Raw genomic sequence first — 21,773 nt, 5'->3', positions numbered from 1 at the left:
CACCCTTTTCTAGCTCACTTTTCAATGTGTAAATGCGTCCTTTGACAGATTCTAAAGCACTATCAGGAAAACCTCTTAGTGTTAGCTGTCCAACCTACAAGCATAACCAACCAGTGATCTGAAAGCAGGAAATCCGAAGACTAGTTTTCCCTTTCTGCTCCCTCCTCCGTTCCCTCAGTCAGTGCAGTGGTCAAAGACATCAACTGTCCAGCTGCCCTTCTGGCTCCCAAAGAAACTCAACAGGGTGCAAAGGCCTCAAACCAGGCTTCTAGAATGTTCTTGAAACTTTGGGTGTGGACCACACAACATGCAGGGATTGAGTTCAAGGTCCTCCTTACCATACATGGGGCGTACTGGACAAAAGGACCAGGATACCTGCAGATATTCTACTTTGTGGTCTCAGGATGCTGCACTCAACATACATCCAGGAAGCCATCAAACTGCTCAACTATGGCGGAAAGGGCTTGTAAGTGCAGAACCCTATGATGCAGAAGACATAGTAGTATCCTAGTAGAGCGCATAAAATAACTATATGTGCTGCAGGAAAGCCTAAAAACGGAGATGGTATGTGTTACACCAGTCAGCCCTAAGGTGGTCTTTCCCTATTTTTTTTCGCCCTTGCCTCATTTTTCCCACCTTCTTTTTTGTGGCCTTAGGTCTCTGAGCACCTTCCCATTACTAATCAATGCGAAGGTGCAGGTGCTCTCTTCCCCCAACATAGCTGCCACTGGCCCCTGCTACTGCAGCATGGTCTTTTTAGTCGTACTCTAGTTGCCAGGGGCTGGCTGCCGCCTTAGAGGGTGGTCACCTGACCTGGGCATATATAAAAGGAAAGGAGGGAAAGTTTTCAGTCAGTTGGGGCATCACTGACCTGGGGGACACTACGCAGGAGACTTAGGCGGTAGGGCCTAGTCAGAAACCTATACCACTGGGGGTGACAGGGTTTAGACACTGTGTGAGGAACACTGAGCTAGCCCACTGATCTGGCCCGGCGGGAGGGGAACCCAGGGACCACCTGCAGTGACCTGCTGAGGAAACTTGTCAGCAGCCTTCAACTCAACCCCCCCCCCCCCCTTTCAAGCAACTATCTACAAAGGGCGTAGGAACCATCTAGCACCAAGAAGACCCTCTAACTACCCACTGGACTGCTGGGGGATCAACCAGGTGTTGGCGCTGTGTCACCCCCTGCGCTCCCTGACTCGACCTGGGCCCCCTTTGCTGAGCTGCTACTGTCGTGTGGCCTGTCCTGCCTTATCTCATCTGCTAACCTGGCTAAAACTGAACTGACCTAGCTGCCCAGCGCTCTCCTACTGTGCCCCCTGAGAGGCGCTGAGATGTCAGAGACCATTGATGCCCCGAAGCGCTATTGCTGAGCGCTGACCCCAAAACTGCCCTCCAGAAGAGCGCTGTGTCCCCAAAAGCACCGCCGGACTTACAGCTATAACGCGGGAGCCTCTGAGCCTGCCTGCCCCCACTGTGGCCCCGCACTCTGGGAGGCGCCGTCACCTTCATCTGCCCCTCTGCGGCACCCGGTGCCAGGAGAGGGCCGCCGCCATGTGCTGTGGGCCGCACCAGGTCCGGAGAAGTGGGCGGGAGAGATGCAGTCTTCCGGAGCACCCCAGGGCCGATATCACCGCCGCAGCCTGGCCCAAGAGCGAAGAATCCCCGCGAGGCCCCTGGAGTCTGAGGTAGGCCGTCGCGACGGTGTGTAGGCCGCATTAGGCCCGGAGGCCACCATCTCCACTCACGTGAAGGGGGCGCTGCGTCATTAGCCGCACCCCCGCCCCTATTGCTGCCTGATTGGCTCGCTGGGCTGCACCCCCTCAGGCGACGCCGCTGATTGGCCTGACGTCGGGAGAAGCCCGGTCGGCCTGATAATCTTCACGAAAGAGGCCCGGTGGAGCGAGTGCCCCCCTTCGACGTGCTGCACCCCTGAGGCTGGCTACACCATCGGCGCTGGGGCCCGGGTAGCCCGGCTGCGCCCCGCGACCTGCACCCACAGCGCCAGCCACACCGGAGAGCTCTAGAAAGAGCACGAGCCCTCCCCTAGCACGCCGAACCTCCCCAAGGGCCCGGGAAGGACCCAAGAAACCAGGTAACCCCCATGGAGGAGGGCGGAAGGCCACAGGAGGCCCAGAGTTCGTCCCTCCCCTGGGGAACACTTTTGTTGGGCCCCGTTGGCCCTACTTAGCCAAAGAAGGCCCCTGGACTCGGGACTAGTTAAGATAACCCCTGCCTGGAAGTAAAGTTGACTGCCAGACACTGGAGCTTATGCAGGGTTTATTCTGGATAACTGGAAAGCTAATTTTTACCTGATGCACTGTTTTCTTTGCTTAATGAAATGTTGCCTGATCTCTAAAAAGTTTTTCTTGCCTAATGATATGCTCACCTTTGCTGGGTGCCTGGTTATTCAATGCCTAATGAAATGTTTCTTCCTGACTAAGGAGATGTTCACCCTGGCGTAAGGAAGTGCCCATCTCTGCGCAAAGTGATTTCTGAGAGGTTTACTTCCAACGAATGAAATGTTCTACTCTGGTTTAATGACATGCAGGTTTCATGAAATGTTATAGAGATATGCTATGTTGATTAGGGAATTACACCCTTTACTCCTGCAATGAAATGGTTATTGAAATGTGCTGCATTATTGAATTGCTCCCTTTGCTTCACTCTAATGAAATGTACTGATGAAATGTTTTAAGGAGATATTGATACCTTCATTATCGAAATTACCTTGAATGATTTGCCAAATCTGAATTCTTGATCTAGATAAAAACTACTTGATTTGAATCAAACTTACTGTTGTGGTCTCCGTCATTGTGTGCGTTCCCTGTCTCAGTGGATTCGTGTGCTGTATGGTCACTTTACACCTAAGCTTCGGGTGCCTACCTGCTCGGGCCAAGCTACCCCCCAGAGAACTGGTGACCCCAGTTCCTACAGTATGCCTCGCCAGAAAATTCAACACAAAATGGGCACCAACTGAAGAATATCGAACATGGGCCCACATTCGCCTCATGGGTCCGCATTTCCCATCTTTACAACATACACACTCTGGGGATCTAAAAACGATTGACCAAAAATCTGTATAAAACGTCAAAAGACATAAAAATGGTTTACATATATATTGCTTGCATCAGTCTACTGAAAATTCATCTAAAAGAATAACTCAAAATACTTTTTAATTATGCTTGAGAATAATATGCAGCCTTCACATGAAAGCTCTGATCAATTGAGGATCACATATGACCAGGGATAAAATATTCCACAACAGATGCCGATATCACCCTAACAAAAAAAGTCGTATGACTATGGCGTCTGAGAATGGGTAATGAATTAGATGCACCCTCACAGAGGAACGGAGGCTCACTCGGGGTGCATTTGGGATTCATGAGTCGACAAATTGAACACAGCCTGTCCACAGTGGAATTAATGAAAGAAAGATTGTTAGAATTTCATTAACTTCGCTTATAAAGCCGCACCCCCAACTGGGATCCCTTGGCTCTAAAGTAATCACACTGCACCCAACGCAGCAGAATTAATCAATGCTACCAATTTGTTGAGTATGCAGGGTGCTGTGGCACCCCTAAGGAGTCCTACCGCAGACTTCTGTCTATTCTAAGGTGCACTGCCCCTTCACCCCGCTAAGCGCCATCTCTCTTCACCTTCAGGTAGCACTGGTAAGTGTTGAAGATGGTGGGTCTCTCCGTGTTGAACTTGCGCTGCATTTCCAAGGCCAAGCGGCTGATGGCTGGTTGAAAGTAGGTCTGCTCAGCGTCAATCATGAGCCTCACTCCGGTCTCCAAGGCTTTCTGGAATAGAACTAACCTTCATTAGAATCCAACCAATATCATCAGAGCAACACTGCAAACATGAAACCACAATATAAAATGTCAGACGCGGTTATCTGTGTTGCGTGCAGGCCTATGGAGAGGAAAACTGCGAGTGCCACATAGATCACCACTCAAGCCTGCAGCCTTCTGGTGGGTAAACAAGTCATCGACCGTGCAAAAATGCTGAACAGTAGAAAGAACAATGCAAAGCAACCCAATTTGGAAACATGTCCTTATCAATAACATTATAATCTTCAACATCATTGGTAATCGATGCAGAGACTAGCGAGGCAGCCAAAGCTCAAGTCATGGCAGAGTGACTTTATGGATAAAGCGAGCGTGGCAACACCAAGAGGACACATGACTGCCAGAGTGAGTGAGCGTGGGCTGCCAGAGTGAGGGAGCGTGGGCTGCCAGAGTGAGTGAGCGTGGGCTGCCAGAGTGAGTGAGCGTGGGCTGCCAGAGTGAGTGAGCGTGGGCTGCCAGAGTGAGTGAGCGTGGGCTGCCAGAGTGAGTGAGCGTGGGCTGCCAGAGTGAGTGAGCGTGGGCTGCCAGAGTGAGTGAGCGTGGGCTGCCAGAGTGAGTGAGCGTGGGCTGCCAGAGTGAGTGAGCGTGGGCTGCCAGAGTGAGTGAGCGTGGGCTGCCAGAGTGAGTGAGCGTGGGCTGCCAGAGTGAGTGAGCGTGGGCTGCCAGAGTGAGTGAGCGTGGGCTGCCAGAGTGAGTGAGCGTGGGCTGCCAGAGTGAGCGAGCGTGGGCTGCCAGAGTGAGCGAGCGTGGGCTGCCAGAGTGAGCGAGCGTGGACTGCCAGAGTGAGCGAGCGTGGACTGCCAGAGTGAGCGAGCGTGGACTGCCAGAGACTCAGGACTGCCAGTGTGAGTGAGCATGGACTGCCAGAGTGAGCGTGGACTGCCAGAGTGAGCGTGGACTGCCAGAGTGAGCGTGGACTGCCAGAGCCGTAGCGCACTGGGGACTTAACATAAAAGAACATAGAAGGAGGCTAGAAATGAGTTCAACCTATAACACTGCTGTGGTAGCAGGACACTGAAAAACAAAGATCTTAAACAAGGAAGACCTACTGGGGTACATGGACAGATGTAGAACAAAGCACAGAGGTGCGCTGAGAAAGGTCTGGAGGAAGGAAGCGGTGGAGGAGTAAAAGCTTGGTAACCCAAGTTTGAGGCACAAGGGGAAAGGGCTTGGGAAACGCATGTAGAAAAGGATATAGTTATACAACAGGTTAAGATTGAAGTGCACCTTCAGAGCATTGCAGATTAAAAGTAGAGTGCCAGGGTAGGATCATCAGGAGTAGTAGATCAAAACAAACGCAGAGAGCAATCAAAGGAAAAGGCTGAATTACTGAATGAACAGCTTTGGAGAGCATTAACTGAAAGAACAGATCCATATCCACAATAGAAAGCACAAAACTGAGTAGGGAGGGTATAAGCCCTTTTATAAGTAACCGGTAAAGCCAGAACTAGCAGGTGAAAGGACAAGCAGGTGCAACCTAGGACATAGAGGAAGATTTAGAAGAGGTTGCGCAGTCAGCGATTGAGGAGTGGCAGGCTGAGGATGAGTCTAGGTCTGAGTCGGGAATAGACAGCCTGTGGCGTAGGTTGGGCCTGGTCACAAAAGGTGGGGCTTCTGCACCGCTAACTGTAAAGTGCATCAGCAGAAATGCAAAAAAGTATTTTGGCAAATGTGAGATGTGAAATATGAATTACAGCATCTACTCTTGGGACTGTACTTCAGTCATGCTCAAGTCAACGAACTAGCACTTTAAGCAGCATAAAGCAGTAAAAATATGAAGCTGAGCCTGAGGGACAAGGGATGAGAGGCAACCATATCTCGGATAACAACTGCGTTCCTTTATAAAGTGGTTTTGAATGACCTACTGCATACAAAGGATTTCCCCACTTCAGCCGGTCCCTTTCCTGATCAACCACCGACAGTGAATGTCATACTGAGGTGCACTGATGGAGGACGAATATGCTACTTACCAGTATGCATCTGTTCTTGGCATGTAGGGCTGCTGACATTCATATGTGTGCATAGATCGCCGCCTAGTGTTGGGTCCGGATGATTGCACATTGTTCTCCTGGAAGAGTCTTCGAAGTATCACGAGATAGGTAGCTCCTCCCCTGGACTACAGTGCGCATGGGCATCGACTCCATCCTCAGATTGTTTTTAGCCATTGTGGCCAAGATGGAGTGAAACTCAGTGAATGATGACCATGCTAGAAGTATATGTGAATTCTGCAGCTGCTACAGGCGCCGGGGAGGAGGGCGGGCGATATGAATGTCAGCAGCCCTACATGCCAAGAACAGATGCATACTGGTAAGTAGCATATTCGGTTCGAGGCATGTGGGCTGCTGAATTCATATCTGTGCATAGAATATATAGCAGTCCCTCAATTAGCGGCGGCTGCCCGTGCCAGCTGCAGCAGTGTGGAAAAGTGTTTTGAGAACAGCCTGCCCTACAGCTGCTTGCTGTTTGGAGTGCACATCAACACAATAATGCTTTGTAAATGTGTGTGTGGTAGACCAAGTGGCTGCTCTACATATGTCTTCCAAAGGAATGTTTCCAAGGTATGCCATAGAGGCCCCCAACTTTCTGGTGGAGTGGGCCCTTGGTGGAATGGTGAGAGTGCGTTTTACTTTCTGATAGCAGATCTGGATACATTTAACTATCCACCTAGCAATACCAGCCTTGGAAATAGGGTTACCTTTGTGGTGTGGTGCAAAGGAGACAAAGTTGCTCGTCTTCCTAAAATCCTTGGTCCTATCGATGTAATACATCAGGGCCCTTTTGACGTCAAGGGTGTGCAGCATTCTCTCCGCCAATAACTCTGGATTTTGGAAGAAAACAGGCAATTCAATAGTCTGATTGATATGGAATTGAGACACAACTTTGGGTAGAAACTTAGGGTTAGTGCGAAGCACCACCCTGTTAGAATGAATTTGAATAAATGGCTCTTGGATAGTCAGGGCTTGTAATTCACCAACTCTCCGTAGCGATGTAATCGCTATGAGGAAAGCCACTTTCCATGTTAAGAACTGAATCTCACAGGAGTGCAGTGGCTCAAAGGGAGCACCCATCAGCCGGGTGAGGACCACGTTGAGGTTCCACTCCGGAGCAGGTGGAGTCCGCGGAGGAATTACTTGTTTGAGTCCTTCCAGAAAAGCCTTAATGGCAGGCACCCTGAAGAGGGAGAGGTGCTGCCTATTCTGGAGATAAGCGGCCATCGCAGATAGATGTATGCGAATGGAAGCATAGGCCAGATAACATTTGTACAGATGGAAAAGGTAACAGATGATATTCTGAATAGACGCATCTAGCAGGTTAATGTTGTGGTCTGCACAATGAATGACAAACCGCTTCCATTTTGCCGCATAGCATGCTCTGGTGGTGGGCTTCCTCGCCTCCCGAATGATGTCCATACAGTCGGAAGGCAAGTGCAGGTATCCAAACTCTAGGACTTCAGGAGCCAGATCGCCAGGTTGAGCTGTTGCGGATCTGGATGCTAAATGTCACCATGGCTCTGCGTCAGAAGGCTGGATGTGAGGCGTAGCCTTTGATGCGGTACCACAGATCGTTCCAGAAACGTGGTGTACCATGGTTGGCGAGCCCACGTTGGAGCAATCAGGATGAGAGTCATCGAGTGCTGCCTGAGCTTGCGTGCCACCAGTGGTATCAAGGGTGCTGGGGGAAAAGCGTACGCAAATTTGCCTGACCAGTTCATCCATATCGCATTGCCCTGCGACTGGGTGTGTGAACCTGGCGGCGAAGCTTTGGCATTTTGCGTTCTCCCTTGTGGCGAAGAGGTCGATCTCTGGATGACCCCACCTTTGGAAGTACGGTTGGAGTACTGACGGATGTATCTCCCACTCGTGCATTTGGTGGCTGTGCCTGCTGAGCAGGTCCGCCATCTGATTGTCCTTGCCCGGGAGGTGTTTTGCCAAGAGGAAGATGTTCCTCTGAATGGCCCACTTCCACATGCTCTGAGCTAGATGAGACAGCTGAGGAGAGTGTGTTCCTCCCTGCTTCTGAATGTAGTACATTGCCGTCATGTTGTCCGTCCGGATCAACACGACCTTGTTGCACAGATGTACTTTGAAGGCTTTTAGTGCCATGAAGATCGCCATCAGTTCTAGAACATTGATGTGCATCCTCCTCTGCTGTTGCGTCCATAGTCCCTGCACAGTGTAATGGAGTACATGAGCTCCCCATCCCTGGAGAGAAGCGTCCGTCGTTAGGATGATCTGTGGCACAGGCTCCCGGAACGGTCGGCCCTGGCAAAGGTTTTGTGGATTACACCAATTCAGAGAGTTGTATGCCCGATCACTCACCAACACCAGGTCTTTTAACTGCCCGTGAGCCTGAGTCCACTGACGTGCCAAGCACTCCTGAAGCGGACGCATATGTAGCCTCGCGTGCGGGACTATGGAAATGCAGGAGGCCATGATGCCTATCAACTGCATGAACACTCTTGCTGGAAGCGAGTGTTGAGGTCTGAATTTTTGTATCAGCGATTGAATGCTGCTGACTCTCACTGAATTCGGCTGTGCTGTGGCCGCCAGAGTGTTTATGGTCGCACCCAGATACTGCCGTACGTGGGCGGGCTGAAGGTGGGATTTTGGGTAATTCAGTGAGAATCCCAGATCGTGCAGGAGGTGAATCGTGTGGGACATGTGGGCGGCACACTGCTGGGCTGACTTCGCTTGGATGAGCCAGTCGTCCAGATAGGGGTAGACGTGGATGTTCCGCCTCCTAAGATGCGCCGCCACTGTCGCCAGGCACTTTGTGAACACCCTGGGTGCCGTGGTGACACAAAAAGGCAAAACCTTGAACTGGTAGTGCTGGTTTTGGATGGTGAACCTGAGGTATTTCCTGTGTGAAGGGTGCAGTGGAATGTGAAAGTACGCATCCTTTAGGTCTAAAGTTGCGAGAAAATCCCCTGCCTGAGCAACGGGAGCACTTGGTGCAGAGTCAGCATATGGAAGTGCTCCAACAGGATGTAGTAGTTGAGTGGCCTGAGGTTCAGGATGGGCCTGAGGGACCCGTCCTTCTTTGGAATCAAGAAGTACAGGGAGTATACCCCTGTGCCTCTTTCTGGCATAGGCATGAGCTCTATTGCCCCTTTTTGCAGCATGACTGTGACCTCCTGCTGCAATAAGTACAAGTGCTCGTCCGACATAGGACGGTGCCTTGGGGGCATGTTGGGTGGAGTGGATGTTAACTCCAGACAATAACCGTATTGGATAAGTTTTCTGACCCACCTGTCCGTGGTGATGGACTTCCAGACAGGCAGGAACTGCTGGAGTCTCCCCCCCGACCGGTGTGGTGTGGTCGGGGGGCAGTGACAAGGCGTCACTGTTTGCTGGTGGCAGAGGACCTGGAGCTGTTGTTGCCACGTCCTCTGCCCTTGGCGCTGTTGCCACGATAGCCACCTCGACTCTTGTTGGCGTAAGTAGTCTGGGTGTTGCCTTCGAAGTATTGTGTGGACTGTGAAAGCTGACCCCTGGAGACGCCTCTAGTGCTGGAGCGACGAAAGGACCCACCCCGAAACTGCTGGGACTGTAAGGCACCCATGGATTTAGCAGTGTCAGTGTCCTTTTTCATTTTTTTTTTAGGGTCGTGTCAACCTCTGGGCCAAACAGGTGATCTGGGTTAACCGTTTGGTTCAGGATGGTGGTTTGGATGTCTGGCTTAAATCCAGAGATTCTCAGCCAGGCATGTCTCCGAAGCATAACACTGGTGTTTATAGCTCTGGCCGCGGTATCAGCTGCGTCCAGAGCGCACTTAATGGAAGCGTTAGACACTAGCTTCCCTTCTTGAATCAGCATCTCAGCCCCTTCCTTGTATTGATCAGGCAGGTGTTGCAACAGGGTCTCTAGTGTATCGTAGTGCGCCCTGTCATAGCGCGCTAGAAGCGCGTGTGTGTTAGAGATGCGCCATATGTTGGCTGCCTGTGCTGCTACCCTCTTCCCCGAAGCCTCAAAGACCTTGGATATTCTTTGTCTGGGGGAGGAGCATCACGCGTAGTCTGAGAATTGGCCCTCTTCCGGGCATTCGAGACGACAAGGGAGTCCAGAGGCAACTGTCCTTTAATGTAGGTAGGATCAGTAGGCGCCGACTTGTATTTTTTGTCAATCCTAGGGTTTATCACCCTCGCCCTGGTTGGTTCTTTAAAGATCTCAGCAGCATGCTTTAAAACACCTTTTAGCATAGGCAGAGTTTTTACAGTCTTTTCTGACACTGAAAAAGTGTCAAAGAGGAAATCCACATCCACAGGGTCAGCATGCAGCTGGACATTGTGATTGTTAGCGGCCCGTTCAATGAGGGCATTGAAAGCAGCAGAATCTTCAGTAGGTGAAGTCTTTGCAGAAAAAAGTTGAGGGTCTTGTCCTGAATGAGGATCCCCAGGGTCACCACCAGCTGCCCAGGGCTCATTTGTATCCTCAGGGTCTGTATAGACTGGATAACTGTATTCATCCTCTTCATCTCCCTCACCAGCGTCCACATCGGAGTAAGTGGGCGACACATCATGAGTCTGTGGTGAAAGGGGTTCCACCAAGACCGGAGAGCAAGCAGAGTCCTTCTTGAGAGGGATCTTGTAAGACTCCAGTTGGGGTTCTGGGGTGATTTTCCGCTTCAGGAGGGAAAGCCTGCCCGTTTCGGCGTTGATGAAGTGTTCCTGACGCTCATCCCCCACAGGTCGGCGAGGTCGCGGGCCGTGGACCACTGACTACACATCCGGCGCCGAGGAGACCTTTTCGGGCACGCTGGCCACAGCCTTAGGAGCGAAAGCCTTCGGCGCCGTCTTAGGCGGCAACGTAAAGAGGATCGGCGTGGACGCCTTAACTGGTTTCTCCACAGGCTTCGCAGGCGGAGGGTCCTTCGGTTCGACCGCCGCGGTGCCGTCCCTGATGCGCTGCAGGGAGTCCGTCACCTTTTTGGTGAACGCGGCGGATGGACGCGCTGGTTCAGCAGAGTCCTTCGAGGCTGCTTTCGGAGTAGGGTCCTTCGAGGCCACTTTCGTAGTCGACTCCCGAGGCGCAGCGCCCTTGGCCTTGTCGTGCGGACGCGGGCAGAGAGGACCTTCGGGTCATCGAGTCGCTTCTTCGGGTCACCGAGAGTTTTCTTTGGTTCGGCGACAGCCTTCTTCGGGTCGACAAGGCCCTTGCCGGCGTCGATCGTCCTTGGCACCGACGTGCCAGTATCGACCACCTTTACTTTAGTCTTCGGCGCTGCAGACTTCGTCTCGACGCTCTTGACTTGACCTTTCGGCTCAACAGCCATCTTCGGCGCCGAAGCCTCCGAAGTTATCGATCCGACCAAAGTGATGCGCACTTTCGGTTTCGATGCTTGCACCTGCGCAGTATCTGGTGTCGAGACCGTAGGTTTCACTTTCGGTTTCGTCTTGCCAGGGAGTGGCTCGGTAATAATGTCCATGGCCGGGCAAGCCATATCGAGGTCTTGGGTAAGGCCCGAAGGCGATCCCTCGACCAGGGCCTTATAAATAGGCACGGCCCCAGAGTCAGTTTGAGGAAGCTCCTCGTCCGAGCTATCCTCCATGGCCCCGAGGGCACCGTCGTCGTCTCCTACCTCCTAGACGACTTCTTCGCTTTCGAACACCTCAGCATCAGCGTCGTAGTCTTCTTCGACGTCCGACGCGGGGTTTGATTCAGAAACGTCCTTGATATATTCTTCCTCGACATCCCCAGCTTCGAAAATGTCCGCAGGCGCCGAAGCAGATTGCTGGGTCTCCAGGCGTGCAGCTCGTCGAAGCTGAAGTGTCTTCTTGAACCTGAAGCGTGAACAGGCCATACACTTGGCCTCATCATGGTCCGGCGACCAGTTGCACACCGGATGGACATCGATGTGGGGGTACTTCGAGTTACAGACCGGACATCTCTTGAATGGACTTCGGTCCATGATGGATGGTCGATAAGTCAGGAGCGTCGACTAGGCCTTCCGTGCCGAGAGCACGCGGAAGTACAGAAACCGGCTCGGCGCCGAGCTAGAAGAAGTAAAGCCGAACGCAAGACAATACCGACGAATAGCCTAAAGACTTTTTGGTCTCAAGAAAGTTTTCTATCGATTCCAACAAGAGAGAATTAAAGACATCCGAATCCAATGGGGGAAAAAAACTATCTGAGGATGGAGTCGATGCCCATGCGCACTGTAGTCCAGGGGAGGAGCCACCTATCTGGTGATACTTCGAAGACTCTTCCAGGACAACAATGTGCAATCATCCGGACCCAACACTAGGCGGCGATCTATGCACAGATATGAATTCAGCAACCCACATGCCTCGAACATTGGGTTTCCCACCAATAGCAGATTACAGGGTGCAGAGAGGCAGAAGAGCAGGTTACGGGGTGCAGAGAGGCAGAAGAGCAGATTACGGGGTGCAGAGAGGCAGAAGAAAAGGTTTCAGGTTACAGAGGCAGAAGAGCAGGTTTCAGGTTACAGAGAGGCAGAAGAGCAGGTTACGGGGTGCAGAGAGGCAGAAGAGCAGGTTTCAGGTTACAGAGAGGCAGAAGAGCAGGTTTCAGGTTGCAGAAGAGCAGGTTACATGGTGCAGAGAGGCAGAAGAGCAGGTTTCAGGTTGCAGAAAGACCAACCTTTGCAAGTTCGTCCATCCTCTGCAGCATCCTCTTCATCTGGAGGTCCTCCTCCTCAGTGAACTTGGACAGCAGCGGCTCCAGGTGTCCTGACTGAAAGGCGAGAGTGCAGAAAACAGCCCGTGTGTACAGCTAGTCAACATGTCAATGAGTAATAATTACAACTCCTAATCAAAATGTACAAAGTTGGCTCATGCAACATAAGCAATTTGGAAAGAGGTTATATTTTTGGGAAAATGGCAATCCCACCCTCAAAGCACTCTGGGCACACCACACCAACCCACGCAGTTTCAAGGGGCCAGCAGAGTAGTGTACCAACAAGTATCTATCACATCCCCCTGTCTGGGGCCTTCCTTTCAATGACACATGTGGACCGGTGCCCAAGGGCTTCCCCAGCAGGGAATTCACAATATTGCAGTACTCTGCTCTCCGTTAAAGGCACGATTTACAAATGCACAATAAGAGGGCAACGAACAAAAACATGGCAGATGTACAGTACACCCGCATTTCAAGTCCCCGCCTCTTTTAGAGTGCAGTGGATGGAGGATTTCCTGATAGAGGAACCACTGGCTCAACCTTGTGAAAGCCATAGGGTGAACCCAATATCAGTGAGACTGCTACCAAAACACCTAAAAAACTGTTCTTCCAAGATCCTCTAAGTACCCTCTAATAACTCGAAAAAATTAGGTTTATTGTGTTTGTCTCCCTGAATACACGAAAGGTACCTGGAGTAAAAGGGAAGGAAGGACTACCAACCGTAAGAGGGTTCAAAGTGTAATGTTTGGTGTAGGCCATTCCAATAAGTTGGAAATTAAGGGTCTTCATTGGGCTGCATTGTGGTTGCGACTGCTGAGAACCTGCCAAAACTACAAAGAAAACAGAATGTTGAGTAGATAAAGGGACTAGGAAACCTGGAGTGAAGCAGGCTACAGGAAGGAACACAAACTCTGGAGCGTGAAGCAGCAACAGAAAGGGAATAAATGAATTAAAGGGGGGCACAAATCAGGGGGGAGGAAATATGCCGGAAACTGGAAAGGGGATGTGGCCACAGTTTCACCGAAGTAAAAAAAGAGCAAATGGAACAATCCCACAGTGCCTCCTGCTGGAATTATTATGTTGAATTGTCAGTACAGTGGATCAGACGAGTCACTGTACACTGAGATTTAACTACCTCTTAAAAAAATAGACAATTGAACTAAACTGACTAACGCCTCCCTTCGACGATGCCTTCTTTTCCAACAAAGTGGAGGCTCCTAACCCCTCTCTAAGATGTGCAGTTGGCCAAGATTGAGGATGGGATGGAAGATGAAGGACCTTAACAACTCAAGAAATGAGCCAACATGAGAATCAGATGAACAGAGTTTGGTGCCTTCTGTTCAAGCCTTTTATCGAAGTCTTTGATGCTCAAAGTATGGCCTGGAGCCGCATGTGGCACTCCTGAACTATGCATACAGCCCCATGATCAACAACAGCAACGAGCTGCTGTGTACTCGACTCAGCACTAACAAAAATAAGTTAAATACACTAGCAAGCATTTAAAGGTTAATTGGTGTTAAAGAAAGGAAGTAACTATGGAGTCCTGCACCGTTTAACTTTAGTAACACTTTAATTTTTAAAGACATCTTACAGCTTCCCATGTATTTCAAGCCTATCAAAAGTGGAAATAAAGAAAACTGAGGGAAAGTGAATTAAAATAATTGAGTAGGATCACAGAATTTGGTAATGTGGGTAAGCCGGGATTAGTCCCAGGTTTTTTGGTTGAATTTGATCAATTCATTAAGTAGATTTATATGCTTCACTTACTGTACACTAACTATACAGCCAATCACCCCCCCACCACCTTCACCCCCAACCTTAAATCAGCCTGCCACCTCGATGGCATCAATGCGGCCCTCGGTCACATAACAGACTGAACGTTTTGGCCCCAGGCAATATGTCTACGAGTATCCATACTCTGAGTCCTGGAGCAGTGAGTACTTAAATTTCAATTTGCTTAGGGGTTACAAAGTAAAAGTAATAAGCCTCAATTTTGGACACTAAGTTCGCAAAGAACTCACAGGTATAGCTTTTTTTTAAATAGGTCTCTACCCATAACAAATGATATAACAGTTAAAACCAAGATATACCAAAACGCAGAAGGTCCTAGCATGTTCTGAGGGCAGACAGGTTCTCACTCGCTGTTCTGGTGCTTGCTCACCTGTGTTGAATTAAACACAGGGGCCTAATGAAGGTAGTGTATTGAGAGTGATGGTCAATACACACTTAAAATTCTTTCCCTTCTGAACACTTTCACTTTTTGCTACTCTCCCTTTCTGGATGTATAGACTCTGCAAGACGATGAATGGTTTCCAAGCAAAAAAATTACTTTATTTAGAGCCTTTACATTGCGATTAAACGTTTAATTTACAGTTGGGTTGCAGCAGAGGAGACAACGGAATAGGAGACCCTCGAATACATACCTGAAGGTTGGGCACAAGAAGCAGATTAGAGAGCTTTGTTCTACTGTCGATAAGGCTGTTCCAGTCCAGCAGGTCGACAGTGCTGCAGAAGATGATAGAAAGAATATTGTTACAAGCCATTACTCACAGTTTACAGCACTAAAGAAACAACCAAGGACAACATTTACAGGTCCTTCATGGAGCTGTGGAGCATAAGTCCACCAGTTCACATCCATCCTTATTACTCTGAACACTGCTAGCCAAGTGAGTTGGGCTGAACCTTCAAATCACAAGGACGACTTCGCAGCATCCAAGATGAGAATTTGTTGACTCCGTGATACCAGGATGCCTGATCAGAGATGGAACGTTGGGCCACCAAAGTCACCTTATATTCCCTAGGGTAAATTGATCAAGCAACGAATGCTTGATACCCAAGAGGTTTGAAGGCACAGTTACAATTATGTATGTATGTATGTATGTATAGGCATTTATATAGCGCACTACTTACCCGGAGGGTCCCAAGGCGCTTCGACCGCTGCAAAACCCTTCCTGGCTTCCCTGAGATGGTCCCTTAATGGGTATCTCCAGGGTGAGACCAGGCATCCCCGGCGGTCTGGTGGGGCCGTTAGTGAAGATGAGGGGAGCTAATGCCCAGAGTTGCCGAGTGTGATCGCTGATCAGAGTGGGCACCGAGGCGAGAGAATTATCGAGTCCGCTGACCCTGGTCCAGAAACCTGCCGCGCCGGGAATCGAACCCTGGTCCCGGGCCGTCCTCTGCTCTCGGGTCTGCCGCCTCTAACCAGTGAGCCACAAACAATAAATATAATGAATGGTTCAGCTAGTATTATTTGAAAATAAATGACCCTTCCGTAAACACCTTCAAATTGAAGCACAATTAAAATTAGGCAGAATATCAGTAGGCCATACCCTAATGGTTCAAATAATATGGTGATTTTTTTACGCAGTGTCTGAGTACAGCGGTCCTCAGACTTGTTGGTCGATCAATCCACTGGACAGAGGTGATCTCACCTGGGCGGTCTCCATGTTAAGGACCACACAGATATTAGTGTTGTGTAGTTCTTGTTCCTTGGTGCTGCCACAAGGGGTCAAATTATCCCGATATCAAACAGGATAGACCTTGGGTTTTGTACTGCTCCAACATCAAAATTGGGGTCCCAGCTGGGATGCTCTAAAGTTCACAGGACATCTGAGATACAGAAACGCTCTTGATTCTGAGATGCAGTTACTGGTTGGGTACCGGGCTGATCAGCCGCCTGGTGGGGCCCTATAGGACACTTAGTGTTGTTCCGGGGCACTCTTCAGGTAGACCTAGGCTGTGGTACAAGCTCAGAGCATGCCAAACAGAGGCCAGGAGTAGTGTCAAAATCAGGACACCACTTTATCAGCTAGGTCTTTTGTTGAGGTTCCGTGAAAATCGTAATGACGTTCTCGAATATGGACGAGTTTGGTATCTATGAACCGCAAATGACGAGTTTAGTGGGTGTACGCGTTTTCGCTATTCTACGTTACACCATTCGTCTTATTCGTGGGCTTCTTCATCTGAACCCACGGGTTCCATTTTAGATACGGCATCCATTTTGTTTTTTGCCCTCAAGTAGTCAGCGAACGGACACTGTCCGCTTTGTGACCCTGGAATTCCCAAGCTCTTGCGGAAGACACGTGTTCCTTTGAGGGTGTCTTTATGACGAGGGGGATGACACTGCAAAGGCAGATGGCTCCGCTCGAGGCTCATCTTGCCGTGCCGGTCTATTGTTTCAGCCGTGCATGCATTAGGCACGAATCTTTTGATCCTGTAATCGTGCTTCCGATATTGCCCCCCTACACTCTTTTTCAATCTGTTGTCTATCTTTGTCTTCCTTGCACCTGTTTTTGTCTCTTTTCTTAACTCGTTTACAGCCAGAATGGAATGTACTTAATGGTGAGATAACGTACTTTTACAGTTGGGAACCGGCGATGCTACTGTTATGTTCCGGGCTCTTGAATACATGAAAGCAACCCTTTTGAAGTTTACTGTGGGAACTGAGTTGTTACCTTTTGTTCACCCCGTTGTGCTATGACTAAAATATGTATAAAAGGAGCGATCCACTGTTGCAATTCGAAGCAGTCTCTCAGAACCTACACGTAGTGTACTTCTTGCGATTTCTGTATCCCTGCAGTAAATAAACCTTGATGTTGAACGCCGAAGGAAGTGTCCTGTGTCTCTGATTTGTACTCCGGAACAGGTAACCCACGAAGGTTTCAGGTGTTGTTCCCTGGCACTGCTGGGCCTTAGAATAGCTCAGTCCTTCAGTTGGCGCCCAACGTAGGGCGACATCAGCGGTACCGGTCCAAAGCCCGACGATCGTGAGGAACTTCGTGTGAAATCTCAGAGGAAAGGTGCACCCCGCTTCATCGATCCTGTTGTCGAAATAAGTGGTCCGAAGACTTTTCCCGCGAAGATTACCGCCTCCTGATGGCTGCGACGGACTGATGCCCTGACTGTCGACCTGTTTTGGCGCCTGGCGCAGTCCTTTGTACAGCGAGACGATTGACGGACCTTCCTGGTGACGCCATTGCTCTTTCAGTTAAGTATTTGTGGGTCGCTCCCAGAGTCGTGGTCGTTGTTGTTGAAACTTGGTTGTTTGCATGGTTCCATTGCATTTGTGGTTCTTAGTTGTTGGTTCTTAGTTGTTGGGTTTTATTTGACGATTGCAATTGCCAAAAACCGAGGGTCTTGCATTTTTTTGCGAGGACATCATAATTCGATAACCCTTGAAGTTTGTAAACTCGGTTAGTGTGCACGATGCCTGGCCGTAGTACTTTGTTTGGTTTCCTTAAATGTTGCGGTACGGATTCCCGGTTGGAGGACTCCTGTCCGATACCTCCAGTTGGAACTCCAATTTATGAGCTCTACAGTCATCACGGAGTGGGTCCTATCGTATATAATGATTATTGGATCCGCTATACTAAAAGTGATGGTGTCCTTAGTTGGCCACCCCATGGTAGTTTCGAAACTGCAATTTTGGACAATCTCGAGGCAAAATTGTTTAATAAGAAAGCTAGGCCGGCCATGTTTGATTCCTTCCGGTTATGGCGCAAAGAGGCCAAGCAGAAAGAAATCAAACAGATTAAGAAAAACAAGAGTGAAAGGTATCATTACGGTGATGAGAAATGCAGAGCAGTTTCAGCGAGACAAAGAGAAGGAAAAGGAAGTTTTTGCTTGACTGCAACATATGGCGGTGGATAAGTGTTATCCCGTTTTACCGTCAAGTTCTGATAAGGGAGAAGAAGCGGCAGAGGACCCTTTGCTGTCCTATCTACTGAAATCACCACCTCCATGCGCACAGGATACTACAGCTCCTGTGATTCCTCCTGTACCTCAACCTGTTGTTCCGGCAGCTGCTGGTCAGCCTGCCGTTATTCCTGTCCTCCCGAATCCTCTTGTTCCTCAAGTTGTCCCTGCTCCCATACCTGCCCTTCTTCCTACTGCTCCACTGCCTATACCTTCTCAGTCTATTGTTCCCGCTACTTCTGCTCTTTTGGCTACTCCTACTGCTCCTACGTTTAGCCCTCATGTTGTTGCCCCTGTACTTCTCTCCTATTCTCCTTCTGTCCGTAGTCGCATACCTAATGCTGTTGCTAATCTTTACTCTCCATTTGGACCGATCGTTGGGTCCGATGTTTCTGATGTCTCTCAGAGACGAAGTCAAATTCCTGGTGGTAGGGAAAGTGAGACGTTAGTGAAAATGACGCGTAAATGGATTAGGCATCCTGCACCCCGCGCATAGTTCGAGACGTTCTCTCAATTTAATGAGCCCACGCAAAGATTTGTGTTTGAGGAAATGTGTAAATCCTTACGAGAGGAGTGGGATAATGATGAGGTAGACAATGTACCGCCCGAAATGACTGAACTCCAGAATCAGTTTTCGAACGGTATGATTGTGGGTAGTAATGTTCGACGTGCTTTAGAGCGTCTCTTATCATTTCGATCTACAGTACAACCTCGAGTATTGTTTAATGACGACACTGAGGAGTGGATGGCACAACCTGGTCAGTATCCCATGCGAGAAGTTCCCCCGGTGTGGATGCCAGGTAATCCCGCTGCTAACCCTGCAATTTTGCCACACTTCCAGAGAGTCTGGATACACCTCCCGTGGAAACGATCAGAGGTTTTACAGGTGAAACAATCTTTACCTGACCCCCGCAAAAATCCGGCAGGTTATTATAAGGAGTTATCCCAATTAGTGGATGCTACTATTATGAACCTTGCCGATATTGACATGGTGTTCGGTAATGTAGTACCTCAACCAATTTGGGCAAAAATTCGCCAAGAGAATCACGTAGCTGAGTTAGGCGGTGATTGGGCTGCTCTTGCGGCGGCTGACGGACGACAAGTTGGTGGGGCTAAGCCTGAACAGCTCATTACTGATCTGCCTCAGAGGATTATTACACTTATGAAGACACTTATGCCAGCAATGAGAGTTAACTGGGATAAATTGTCTGCGTGCAAGCAAAAGAAAGAAGAGAGTGTCTCTGATTTCTTTACCAGATTTGAGGAGGCATTAATCGATCACAGTGGTCAGGATATGAGCACTGAGGGAGGTCAGCGACTGTTTGTGGATACATTTGTATCTAATTTGTTGCCTGAACTAAGCAACAAATTGAAAAATTCCGAAAGTTCGTGGGCTGTTTCGACTACTGCTCAAATATTGGCCACGGCTCAATATTACGAAAACAGAGAAAAGGAAGAAAGTGATCGTGCAGATAAGAAAACGAAGGATCTTAAAACTAAGGTTCTGTTGCAGCAAGCGTATCCTCCGCGCTCGAATCAAAATGACTACAGCAAAATAGATCACAATCACAGTCTTCTAGGACTCAGTCGCGTACTGACTCTTCTACACCGAGATCTATGCTTGGGTACAATCAATGAGCATACTGTAGAGGTGAGGGCCATTTGAAGTTTAATTGTCCAGTTTTGCGTGACCGAAACAATGGTGTTTCGGCTCGAGGAGGTCGTAGTGGTCCTTAACAGGCATCTCGCGGTAGAGGTCGTGGTGTCACTCAGAATCAGAATGAGCGTTCTACCACTTCGTCAGATTCGAACAATTGCTTTGATCAGCGCGATTCATCATCAGGTAGATCTGCACAGTATCATGTGGACGACTATTACGTCGAGCATGATATTGATGCTGACGGTAATTACTAGAACAGCCACAGACAAAGGTATCAGTTCCGATTGATCAGAGAGGGCCTTACGTCGCAGTTGCCACATCGGGCGTAGTTGAGCCTTTTCTGTTGGACACTGGTGCAGCGAAAAGTTCCATCATGCATTCGAAACTCCCTGGCGCACCTTTGTCTGGCTTAACGAATGTTTCCGTTGGATTCTCTGGCGCCCCTGTTAGCAATCCGGTTTCTAGCCCTTTGCCCCTTACAATTGGGCCTCGTGAGCTAGAAGCTCCTTTGATTTTAACTACTGGTTGTGGTGAGAATCTTTTGGGCCTGGATTTGTTGAAGCGGTTATATGCGACTCTGTATTGTTCTCCTGCGGGAGTGGAGCTTACATTGGGTCAGAGAGTGATCTCTCCTATGTACTTGTCAACTGATAAGCTTCCACCGGAATTGAGTTCTCTTCCTGAGTCTTTGTGGGCAACAGGTCCCAATGACGTGGGCCTGCTGGACATATCACCCTATGTTGTTCAATTGAAATCGAATGTGCGATTACCACGCATCCCCCAGTATCGTATCTCTCTTGATGGTGAACGAGCACTATTAGCGATCATTTATGACTTGATCAAGAAGGATGTTATTGAGGAAACTCGGGGAAATGTGTGTAATAGTCCTGTGTTACCTATTTTGAAACGAACTGATCCATCCAAGCCTCCTGAGTATCGTTTAGTCATTGATTTACGAGAGGTAAATAAAATTGTGATTCCACAATTTCCTGTGGTGCCTGACATTACAGCTTTACTGACTGATTCCAGCCTCTGCCTCTTGGTTCTCGGTAATCGATCTGAAGAATGCTTTCTTTAGCATTCCGATTGCTGAGGAAAGCAGAGATCTATTCGGCTTCTCATTAGGTGGTCGCAGCTTCAGGTTTAAACGCGCTCCGCAGGGCTACTGTGAGAGTCCATCGATTTACAGCCAAGCTCTTAAGAGTCAACTTGACGCGTTTGTGTTACCCGCTGGTGCGGCTTTGATTCAGAAGGTTGATGATCTGTTGGTGGCTGCTGACACTAAGCAGATTTGCAAAACTGCTACAGTATCGCTGTTACAGCATCTCTGTGACTTACATCACAAGGTGTCACCTAAGCTACAATATTGTTGTCAAGAAGTAACCTATCTAGGTCACTTATTGTCAAAGGAGGGAAGAAGGTTGACCCCAGAAAGAATTGCAGCGATCGCTCGAATGACTGTGCCAACAACTCAGAGATGTGCGTGCCTTTTTAGGTATCACGTCATACTGCAGGCAATGGATTCCAAATTTTTCATTGCTAGCTAAGCCATTGTTAGACCTCACGTGCAAGGATGTTCCGACTCCTTTGCCATGGGCTGAAGAGTGTCAGAAAAGTTTTTCTGAATTGCGTGATGCGTTGTGTTCGGCTCCTGTGTTAGGTACTCCTGAATACAGCAAGCCGTTTACACTATACGTTCACGAGAGAGAGGGTTGTGCGTTGAGTGTTTTGACGCAACAATTTGGCGGTAAGCAGCGTCCATGTGCATATTTTTCCTCGACCTTGGATCCAGTAGCTAGAGCATTGCCAAGTTGTCTAAGAGCGACAGCGGCAGCCGCGGTGTCCATCCGGCAATCTGCAGGATTGGTCATGGATAATATGCTTACGGTGATGGTTTCGCATGCAGTTGACACTCTCTTAAATCGAACG

The 21,773-nt window shown here is 49.3% G+C and overlaps 1 protein-coding gene across 1 annotated transcript in view; it reads right to left on the bottom strand.

Moving 5' to 3' along the window:
• The window catches only part of PRODH (proline dehydrogenase 1), a 276,224-nt gene that overhangs the window by 98,009 nt on the left and 156,442 nt on the right, over positions 1–21,773 (bottom strand). Inside the window, exons 8-10 of the mRNA XM_086929694.1 lie at positions 14,914–14,995; positions 12,455–12,547; positions 3,660–3,806 (exon numbers count right to left, since the gene is read on the bottom strand). Of these exons, the coding sequence (XP_086785820.1) occupies positions 3,660–3,806; positions 12,455–12,547; positions 14,914–14,995 (322 nt within the window). The remainder of the gene's footprint in view (positions 1–3,659; positions 3,807–12,454; positions 12,548–14,913; positions 14,996–21,773) is intronic.

The sequence above is a fragment of the Lissotriton vulgaris genome, chromosome 7 (assembly GCF_964263255.1).
Source record: "Lissotriton vulgaris chromosome 7, aLisVul1.2, whole genome shotgun sequence".
NCBI lineage: Eukaryota > Metazoa > Chordata > Amphibia > Caudata > Salamandridae > Lissotriton > Lissotriton vulgaris.
This window is presented reverse-complemented; position numbering and strand designations above follow the sequence as displayed.